We start from the raw sequence: 10,987 nt of genomic DNA, 5'->3' as shown, positions 1-10,987 counted from the left end.
CTGGCACTCCGTGTTTCACTGCAATCCAACACATTTGGCATCAGACAAACAGCCCTCATGTTCAATTAAGCAGGTGTCATCTATTTTCCACTGTGGACATCGTGACACTGAGCTAACCGTCGTGTTCTTTTTCCCCCACGTCGTGTGTATGTGTAAAATGTTTGCAGGTAGCAGGCTGTGCTGTTTGCCATGAATGGATTTTCAATAGTTATGTCATGCCACTCCATTAGCCTGTCACGGAAAACGCATGGGAACCATCCTGTTGAGGCCGCACCATCCAGCATGCGGAGTGAAGTGCACCGAGAGCCCTCTGTCACCATGGCGATGCGGTGTGAATCACACACACAAACACTAAAGAGCACTGGACCCAAGATGTATTGGCTCTCTGTGTGTGTGTGTGTGTGTGTTGCCAAATGTGTTGTGTGTGTGTGTGCACGCACACGAGTGTGTGTGTTTCAGCAAACATGTTTGTTGTTACGCTGTGACAGTGGTGAAATAGTGATAGTTGTGATCGTAGACCCCCTGCCTTCTTTACCCAGATGGAGTAGTAAAAAATGACTCTCTCTCTCACACATCCTCTCTCTCCTTTATTGATGTAGCGCAGGTGGGAACTTCACAGCAACAATGACCTCAAAACCCAAGTGAAGGGTAGTGAGAAGGCAAGGGAGGTTTCCCAGGCACAGCCCACAGGCATCCTCCTCCATCAATACGTGAACTGCACTTTGGAGATTTTCTTGCAACCAATTTCCTAGGGCAGGCATCTCTCTGCCATGTTGAGGTCACACACTGTTCCCTTGATATAAATAAATGATCCATTCCGCATACACTCAGTTATCAGTGCTTCCATTTGATTCCAATCTAATTATTCCCTTGTGTGAAAATGCTGTTGCAGCATTTCCATCTTTTAATGAGAGTACAGCTAAAACCACTATTTGCTCTCACAAAAACCATAGGGATATAAAATATTAGGGTTGTAATTCAGACCCTCAAATAAGTTTTACTGTTAATGGAGTAAGTGCAGTCAGCACCACAGAAATGAGTTTCGGGGCTGTGCTTTATGACTGTGGAGCGGGCAGTGGCTCAAACATCACCGTGGCGCCACTGGGATTGCGGCATGCAATATTAATGCCATCTCCATTTGTGTGTTCCAGTGTTTTCAAACACTGCTAATCAATGGTGTACCCCGGAATCACTGCTGCACACTGAAAATCCATGCCGATGTACTCGTGCGCTGGCGAGAGAGGCACAGACCTGCTGATGCAAGAGCAGGTTATAAATGCCAGCTCATTAAGAATAATTGATTCCCATTAATATTATAGAGGAGGGAGGAATACAGCGAGGGGGCCATTTGTAGCTCTTTCAGTGTTGCTGTGTGTGAACACCAGGTTCTGCTACACAGCCTTTGTAGTGGCTGTTCATTGATATTACGCAATGCTTCATTACACTGGTTATTTATTTATTCATTTTTTTTATTTATTTCTTTAGGGAAAGGGTTGATGTAAACTCATTATTTTACTTGGCCATGTAATTGTCAGGCTGCAATGTACATTGTTTTCGCAGAGCTCCTGCAGTGCAGAGGGGCCTCCAGTGTGTTCTGCAGTGCTGCAGGAGATGTGCTGTGTGGACATATGGTGGAGTCTGCGGCGGATGAAATCTTTTGTGTGGTGATTTCTGTGCTTTGTGTGGATGCACTCAAGCACAGGGTTGGAAAATGGGAGAAGTTAATGATTTCTGAAAACGTGGCCTTTAAATGGCACCGGCGAGGTAAATATTGATCTGGCTTGGCCTTTCTTTGGGCAGTTCTCACTTCCCCTCTTGCTCTTACTTTAGGACAGAGGTTGCCTAGGGTCAGGGCTCTAACTACTTTAGGTGCTTCCAGAAGTTGCTCTCCACACCCTTGAGGCCGAATAGGAACACCTGAATGGAAAGATCCCAGACATATGCATATAACAGTGTCTAAAAGACAAGAGGCCTCAGCACATTGTACTCAGATAGCAGTCAAAAGGGAGGCATTAAATATTAATGTGTTCCCTATCTTCAAATTATTTCCTTTCATTTGAAAATTATTTAATAAGATTTGTTTTATGTGCATAGATGTCCCATATCTATTAAAAGCCCAAGAATTATAAATGACTCCAGTCAAGGAATTTTTGGCAATAAATATGGGAATTATGCAATGTATGTTAATCTCTTCTTTGGGCCTAAGGTTTTTTTGGAAGACAATTAACAGTTACCTTCATTTTCCCTTTACTTCATCAGAATACATACATTTTTCTGAGGAAATGATAGAAGGAAAAAAAGGAAGAAAGCATTATTCAGTGAATATTTGGGGATGGCGCACTTAGATCCCCTCTACTAATTGACATGTCACATAGTATCAGTGAAGCACAGACGATGGAAAAGCTCATTTGAAATACAAATGCAGACCGTTAATGCAATTTACAGTCCAAACAAACTTTAATAAGCTCTAACTGAAGTGTGCCCTGTGGTGCCAAGAAAACGACAGGGCTGTTTGCATTTAAATCAATTGGAAAAGAACCCAAAGACTCGAAGGCCTCTTGACTTGATTAAGCAACTGCTCCTGCCATTGGGAGAACTATGTTCAAAAAACCCTCCATTTTCCTCTCGAGAAAGTGTGTCCTCTCTCCATGGCTGTGGTTTAATCACACACCGACAGCGCTGGAGTCGGAGGGGCGTACAGCTTATGGTTAGTGGAGGGCGAAGGACAAGCCTCATAGAATCCCCACGGGGAAGGACACTTCCAGGAGCTGCACGCTGCGCCTGAGAGAGTGCCCCCACCTTGCACGCACGGCCGGTAGAGGAGTCACTCACCTTCGTCTTACACGGATGCTTTAATTGGCTGAGGTTATTCCCCCACCGAGAGGCTGCGGGGACCTTAAAACTGTCAGATTCTCTCTCCAGCCCTGCTGGATGTGTGAGGCTCTCAGATCCAGCACCACTGATCACTACCGTTACTTCACCGCGGGGCAGCGGTGGTGGTGGTAAGCAGCCCAGGCAGCCCAGCTCTCTGTGAGAATGAGAAATCGATGGGATCACGTGGAAAAGCTGTCCTTATAGAGCTCAACTCTCATCCTTGACTGAGTCATTTCCACACACCACCGGGCAGAACACAGGCTGAGAAATTTGATAGGCAAACAAAACTTTCTCTCATGCCCATTGGGTTGGGTTGGGTTGGGGGAGGGGGTTGGCATGTATATTTCATTAGAGCGCTGAGTGACAGGGGCTCAGAGAACTAGAGTGAGACACAGAGAGAGAGAGAGAATGCAGACTGACGCGTGAGCAGAGGACACAACTGCTTGGGATTCTTTGTAAGCAAATGAGTGGTCATTGGGATGCCAACATGCAAAGTTATCCTACTCTCTCTCTCTCTCTCTCTCTCACACACACACACACGCACACACATGGGCACACACACACACTCACACATCAGACTGTCAGGGCCCAGCCTCTGCAAACGTGGGGTCATTGGGATGCCAGCATGTAAAGTTCTCATACTCTCTATCACATACACACACACACGCATCAGACGATCAGGCCCCAGCCTCTGCAAATGTGTGGTCATTAGAATGCCAGCATGTAACATTCTCTCTCTCTCTCTCTCTCACACACACACACATCAGACGGTCAGGCCCCAGCCTCAGTGAATGTTAGGAATGAATGGTGTCCTTATGCTGCTCAGCTCAGATTAGACTCCCGGGTGACTCTGACCTTTTCCATCAAGCCTGTGGTTACTGGAGACAATGTTCCATGTGGAACAACAGAGCTCTAATGCAACACAGGCACCACTCGACAACAAAACGCAATCAGCTCTCGGGCTTCACGTTTCAGCTTGTCAGCAAGGACTTATGTTTTTTTCACTGGTCTATGTCTTCGGTTTAAAATGGTGGAGGTGCCACAGCAACAATAGCTTAGTTTGTAATATGTTGTTATTCGTTGCTGTTTGAAACATTGGCTCATTGGCCAGACTGTGGAGTGTCACACATTTCACCAAATTAAAATTGGTGCACAATACAATACTTTCATTTCATTGCAGTCTTTTATTAAGAGTAACTATAAACAGATTAAAATGAGCTCTATTCTTGCCCCTCCCTTATTGTGGACATTTGTAAAATAGGGAAACAAGTCAAGACAATCTCTGTGGTTTCAGCTGAGGCACTTAATAACATGCAGTCAAGACTATAATTTCACACTTTACAGACATACGTACAAACTTCAGTCTAGGCAAGGAACTAACATAAAGGCAAGAAATCAAATTCCTCAGCGAGTCAATCAGATTGTTCAAGCTACAGCATAATCAAAGACAGCTGGGCAAACTGAGCAGAAAATGTTTGTATGGAGCTAAAGGGGTTTTTTGAGAGTGTCCTCTAAGTCAGCAGTGCACTTTTGCGGTCGTAGGGGTTGGCTGGAGGATGACTGAACTCCCAGTTTCCAGTGGCGCACCGGCACCTGTCGCCTACTGAGCTGCTCTGACGTGATAAATGAATTAAGAGGCACTGCTGTTTTTTTTTTACAGCGTAACTTCTACAAGGCCACCCTGCGAGACCCGTTATCGGGCCCCACTGGTCCTCCCACTGTCCGAAACCCATCAGTCAGCATTTGGGTCAGCATATCTCCATCACCGTAACTAGAAAATGTACAAAATGTAGATGACTCTATTTACTTGGAATTCATTTGAAATTAAAGGTTCTTGCTGTGATTGTTCCATACTATAGTTCAGTTTGCATTGGCTATTGGTTCAGACACAATGTTCACAATGGGAGATGTGGTCCTGCATCTCTGGATGGAAAATCCTCTGACAAAGCACAGTACACACTGTGTGTGTGTGTGTGTGTGTGTGTGTGTGTGTGTGTGTGTGTGTGTGTGTGTGTGTGTGTGTGTGTTGTCTTCATTCTGGATGGAATGTACGCCAGCCAAAGAGGCTGAGCTCAGTAGGTAGTTTGAGATGTAGTTCATGTGCTTGACTGTTGGAATGGCTAATGTTCCCCGTCCACACCAATCCCCCACTTGGCCAAACATGGGAGGGCTTTAGTGTGGTTCTTGAAGCATGTGCATTTGAATGCATGCTTGTGTTTGCATGCATTACACGAGCGAAGCACAAGTGCAAGGGCGTATACATATGTTAACACATCCTATAGCATAGTTTTAATTGTATACTGTATGTCTTCCCTACATGTCTTCAGACTTAAGTGCTATTTTTTATCTTTAAATGGAGGCATGATAGTATTTGTGTGTGTGTGTGTGTGTGTGTGTGTGTGTGTGTGTGTGTGTGTGTGTGTGTTTATGCATGTGTGTTATGTTGATGTTGTGTCCTCCAGGTGCTGCTCCTCCCAGGTGGAGGTGGGGATGGCACTGTACGGGTCCATAATGACCTTGGCGCAGCGGATGATCATGGCGACCAACAGCAGGCAGAGGAAGGCGATGCATGCCAGGGTCAGGCCTTTGTCCACATCCACGAACTCGGGGTCCGGCGTCGTCTCCATCGCTGCTGTCTGTCCTCACAGAAGCATGTCGCCGTGGCGATCATCCTGATCCCCGAGCTTGGTGTGAAAGAGAGACAAGGACAAAGGACTCGCGTAAGGACTCTTGGCACAACACAAGCTCCCCGTGTGAAAGACAAGACATTTTTCCTTGGCCTACTGTAACTACAGTACATACTGGCGGGCCTGTGATATTGCCTAATGTATTCAGTGCTATTTATAGACCCTGGTCTTTTTTTGGGCTGCAAAATGGCAGTGCTCTGCGTTGACCTTGGTAGTCAGTCATATTCAAATAGGTTCCTGCTAAGACAGCGTCATAATGTGCATTTAATGCAATTTTGACCGCTGCTTTAGGTCTGGAGGTGGCTTGGCTCTGGGCACCTGCTTTCTGCTTGGCACCGTCCCATTCTCCCTCTCTGCCCTGGCCTGTTCAATGAATCTCCTCCAAGGCCCTCTAATTGATCCTTAATGTGCAGACACAAGAAGAACACAGCATTGGCAGGGGTCAACGAGGTTCGGTCTGGCTATTAAAACAAAGGAGCACGGATCAATTATTCCATCCCGCGCCCCCAGCAAACTGTGCACGGTAAGCAGAAGCGCCCTGACTGACCACTTAAACGGCCAGCTCATTCGACCGTGCCCTCATAATCAGCATGACCCTCTGCCAATGCAGGAAATCCCACATCTTAAAACATTCAGAGAGAAAACTCTGCCAAGACCACATTCGACCGCTCTGATGCTACAAAGGCTACTTCTGTGCGCCGAGATGTATGGATAAAAAAAGGAGGGGAGGGTTGAGGTGGCGATCGATAGACATTTTGTTTATACTTATGGAGAGTGGAGAGGATTCTGTCAATACCTAGAGCCTGGGGCATCAATCATTTTTACAGTCCGGACACGATCGGAAAACTTTAGTTCATAAATCCTCCATTAGCATGAATATGGTTGATTACTTCGTGGTAATTACCCTTGTCCATTCGGAACAATTAATAAACGGGCCACATAATCTGATTTGCATCAAATGACGTGATAAAAACGCGAGCACCGTAAATGGTGTCAGGGCCCCCGTCGATCATCAGGGAGGCTACTTTGTGGAAAAGTGAAGCGGAGTGACTCATCTCCGCTTTCCAACACCTATACCGATAAATCCGGACAAGGCAAATAAGAAATGTAATGCAGCCCTGAGTATGGCAATAAAACACAGTTAGAGAGAAGGACAGACCGAGGTCTCAGCAAATATCTCCACTGCAGTCCGCCAGCTGTCAACAGGCTTCTTTCAATTTCATAAAGGCCCACTGCATGACTGCAGGGCCTATTGAGGGGCATGGGCTTTTGATTTAAACCCTCATTTGTAACTGTTGTGCTGGAATCGTGGAATCGAGCTGCCTTGGCACAGCTCTAAAGCTCCTTTGTTCCACTGATAGGGCTTTTTGATATGTAGGAGCTACTTTTCTAGGCTCCGTCCAAGTAGGATAGCTAATTTTAGGAGCTCTGACATCCAAATCCTTATTGTGTCAGGACTTGTGTCAACCTCCAACAAATTCCTGATGCACTTTGTTCAACAGATCATCATGATGGAAATGGAAAAGTGCATACCCCCCCCCCCCCCCACAACCACAGTAAGAAAGAGGTTCCAATGCGATCTGGAGACTTCAGCCCCGTACTTCTAGCCAAGTTCATTTTGAAACTGAGCTGTGTATTTGCCTGTCCATCTATCACCTTAATCTACTGTGAGGGTCTGGAGCGAGACAGCCGGCGCAGTCTTTCGCCGCCACCGCTGAACCATTTAGGAGCCGAGTGGCTCCATTTCGGTGCTCTCAGACCAGACTAATGATATGGCCGTGTAATAATATACCTGGACCTGCGCTGATGGGACAATCACGCAGTCGCAGCAGGGCCTCTCCTGTTCACCTGACTCCCTCCAACCAGTGCTGTGTGAAAGATGTATGCTCAACACCTCTGAGATGGGCTGAAGTGTTCTTTTTTTTTTTTTTAAAGCAGCCTCTTTGTCCTCTCTGGCTAATTAAATCCTGAAGCTAAACAAGTGACAGCACTCTGGAGCCAATCATTTGGCCTTGATTGGGCCGTTAAGTGCAGAGGTGCATCTAAATCAGCCCAGTCGGCCGTGGTGTTCCTCCTCTGATGGAGGGGGCTGCGTCTGGCACTTGATCTCCAGCTGCCTGTAAAGTAGCACTGAGGCCTGATGTGATCTACGACCCACGCTCAACGAAACATCATGACGTAATGGGATTGAGTTCACTCTCCACATTGAAGGGATTTTACTGCCCTATGAACCGGTGCATCCCCCCAACACACACACACACACACACACACACACACACACACACACACACACACACACATACACACATTCTGCATTTCCAGTCAGAGTGGTTCATTTCTGAGCCAAAATAACATCTCAGTATTACTGGCCCTGGCCACATTAAGCTCATAGGAACGCTGAACAATCAAAATCAAGAGGGACTTCATAGAGGGCCAAGTTCATTTCTAATGCTGTTGATAGAGGAGATGATATACCTAGCATGAGCCTGGTGCTTTTGTTTCCTAAGCTCTGAATTGAATGTTACTTGATGTTATGTAGATTTTGGCACCTGCGAAGATGTGTGCTTCCGATCTGCTGCAGTACTGGCTGTGTAATTTCAGTTTGTTACCATGAAGCAAGTTTGGGGTCTCCGGTGAGAACCTGGCAACACATTACCCTTGAGGGGGAACTTTTTGGCAGGCGCAGGCCTTTTCCCCTGACGACCAGCGCACAGAGCTGACAGGCACGCTGAGGAGCCCAAAGGACCTGGGGGGAAGTAATCACCCTTAATAATGCATCTCGGCAGGGCCGTAAGATTTGAAAGACCCCTTTGATGGTCGACCTTAAGGATCACTTCCACACTTCCAGTTTTTACCATGTCAGCATATTTTGGGATGCATTGCATACTTCACAGTAACAAGCAATCAAACCTAAATAACAGAATGTTGGTGTGTGTGTGTGTGTGTGTGTGTGTGTGTGTGTGAGGGGGGTGCTCTTACCCCTCTTGTTATTGAACAGCAATGCTCTCCCAAGGACTGAGGCAACAGTAACCTTGGTAACGCCATTAGCAATTTAATGGAGAATTACATCTGACTCCGCCAAGCGAAGACTCCAGAAAGGGAAAGCTTTCATCTCTAAATTAACTTGACATGGAGCAAATGTGCTGCACCACTGTTTTGATAGACTCTCTGAGCCTTAAAAGAAATAGACTCAGACATTAAAAAAAACATTTCAGATCTGTTATCTCCACAAAATGAACAGATGAAATGGAGTTTGCTCTGTGCAGGTACTAGCACATAACAAGCTGCTGTCAATATTAATACTTTCTCTGAAATACTAGCTTTGATAAATGAACCTAAATACAAATCGGTATGAGAAAGTCAAGTCAAATGTTTTGCATTGTGAAGATGTTTGATGAACAGAGCAAACAGGTTGACTGGCTTCTGTCTACACTCTGCGCATTCAAATCACAAGGGCCATCATTTACCAGGCCCGTATCATCATGGGCTTCATGGCAGAGACGACATGACGTGTCTCAACCCTGTGTGATCAACCCTGTGGGGAAGAAATGAGGCGCACAGAAGGATTATGAAAACTCAGCACGGGCCCGCAACAACTGGAGTGTGCTGCTCCAACGCACTGGCGCGGGCAGCGGTGGCGGCGTTAGATGATGAATGACAATCGCGCACAGCTTTGGGCTTCTAATTAAGATGATGAATTGTCTTTGTGAGGCAGTGACTCTGGTCAAAATCTCCCAGTCAGGGCCCGCTGTTGATTCATCATCGCCACGCGTAAATATTGATGAGTAATGGGATCGCTAAGAGACCGAGAGAGGGGGACCCTGGGCGTGGGTGGGTTACGGTGGGGGCGTCTTCAGCAGTCGGCTCTTCTGTGCGTGAATTAATGCCCCAAGTAATCTCCCCTTTAGCCATTCTCATCAGTCCAAGCCCTTTATTCCTTGCCAGAGCAGATACATTCCTTCCCCCATAGTGTTATCGTTTAAGCCCTGCGCCAGCACGACACCGAGCGTATACTCATAATTGCCCACTGTGATTAAGAGCCTAATCGTGGTGTGCCGGGCGAGAGTCGACGCTGGCTGTGCTGATAACCGCTCTCCCACACGCCACTATCCACGCTGATGTGTCACTCACCAGCAGAAAGCACAGATGAGGGGAGGCTCTGAGACTCTGGTGGAGCTTCTTTACCGCCTACGTTAGACACGTTGGCATCCATGTTTCAGTTTTAAAAAAGTTTTTTTTTATTATTATTTTTTTTTAAACTTTTATTCTGTCTGGTGGCAGAGTTCTGGGGCATGATTCCATTCATCAGGACCCCATCAGGATTCATGATTCCATTCACCAGTCATCAGGACCCCATCTGCCAGAGAGCATCTGGTGTGTTCACTGGCTACCCTCTCTCACACACACACGCACACACACACACACACACACACACACACACACACACACACACACACACACACACACTCATCACAATGAAGCCAGATGGAGATCAGAGATTCTTCAGAGACACAAGTGGCACCACCAAAGCCTTCTTGCATGCAGCCTTCTCCTCAAGGGCCTCACTTCTATCTCCTCAACATCACAAAGAGACCCAGGAACTGAATGGCAACAAAAAAAAAACTAAAACCGCTCAAGTAGAGCAACAGATAGATGGGAAGTGGCACCAGCAATTGTAACTCGCTAACCCTTCAGACAAGGTCCGATCATCGATTGCAGAACATGTAGGCCTTGCAGGAGCAGGGAACAAATTAAAGGGAGCTGCTGATGTGGCATGTATTTGAGGTGGGAGAGAAAACAAGCTGCCGGACCATAAATCCACGGCCAGCGCCTCGCCATGACAAGTCAAGTCAAGTCAAGTCAAGTTTATTTATAGCGCATTTCATACACAGAGGTCATTCAATGTGCTTTACATAAACAAAACCAAACAATAATAACAAATAAAAGCATAGAAGGGCAATATAGTCAAAGAATAGTTAAAAGGTAAAGATCATAATAAAAAGAAAACATAAAACACAAGGTAAAATCATTTAAAAATAAAGAATAATTAGTAAGCAAAATTCAAGGCAAAAGAAGTAAAAAAAGTAATAAAAGACAAGGTAGAATAATTATCAAGGCAGATTCAGAATTTGTAACTCGGCACAGTTAGCAGAAAGCATCTGAGAACAGTTTGGTCTTAAGTCTAGATTTAGTTGTCTAGACAAGTCCAAATTGCTCCCCTGATTCTGTTCCCCTGGCTGACCTCCGCGGGAGGAGCTCCCCTGCAACCCGGCCACGCTTATTGGGGTCCACTGTTCTGCACAGACTCGCTGTGGCCTCCAGTGAGATTGGACTTTTGAGAGTACAAGTATTGTTCAGAAGCGAGGTCCTGTGGCAAGGTCTCATGGTAGGTAGTTCAAAAGACATGATGTTTAGTTGGGAACTGG

The 10,987-nt window shown here is 46.1% G+C and overlaps 1 protein-coding gene across 1 annotated transcript; it reads right to left on the bottom strand.

Annotated features, from left to right (window-relative positions):
* Positions 1-4,684: 4,684 nt before the first annotated feature.
* Positions 4,685-5,527, bottom strand: ctxnd1 (cortexin domain containing 1). Its single transcript, XM_076288146.1, has one exon. The coding sequence runs from the start codon at positions 5,499-5,501 to the stop codon at positions 5,313-5,315; it is 189 nt and encodes a 62-aa protein (XP_076144261.1). The 5' UTR covers positions 5,502-5,527; the 3' UTR covers positions 4,685-5,312.
* Positions 5,528-10,987: the final 5,460 nt, after the last annotated feature.

Source organism: Alosa pseudoharengus, unplaced genomic scaffold, assembly GCF_046254945.1.
Source record: "Alosa pseudoharengus isolate Yale_2024_CS ecotype anadromous, Long Island Sound unplaced genomic scaffold, YU_APseudo_1.1 YU_APseudo_1.1_scf_16, whole genome shotgun sequence".
NCBI lineage: Eukaryota > Metazoa > Chordata > Actinopteri > Clupeiformes > Clupeidae > Alosa > Alosa pseudoharengus.
This window is presented reverse-complemented; position numbering and strand designations above follow the sequence as displayed.

What these genes read in the sequence shown, in the direction of transcription:
- ctxnd1 (XM_076288146.1), bottom strand. Translation starts at nt 5,501, where the DNA reads ATGGAGACGACGCCGGACCCCGAGTTCGTGGATGTGGACAAAGGCCTG.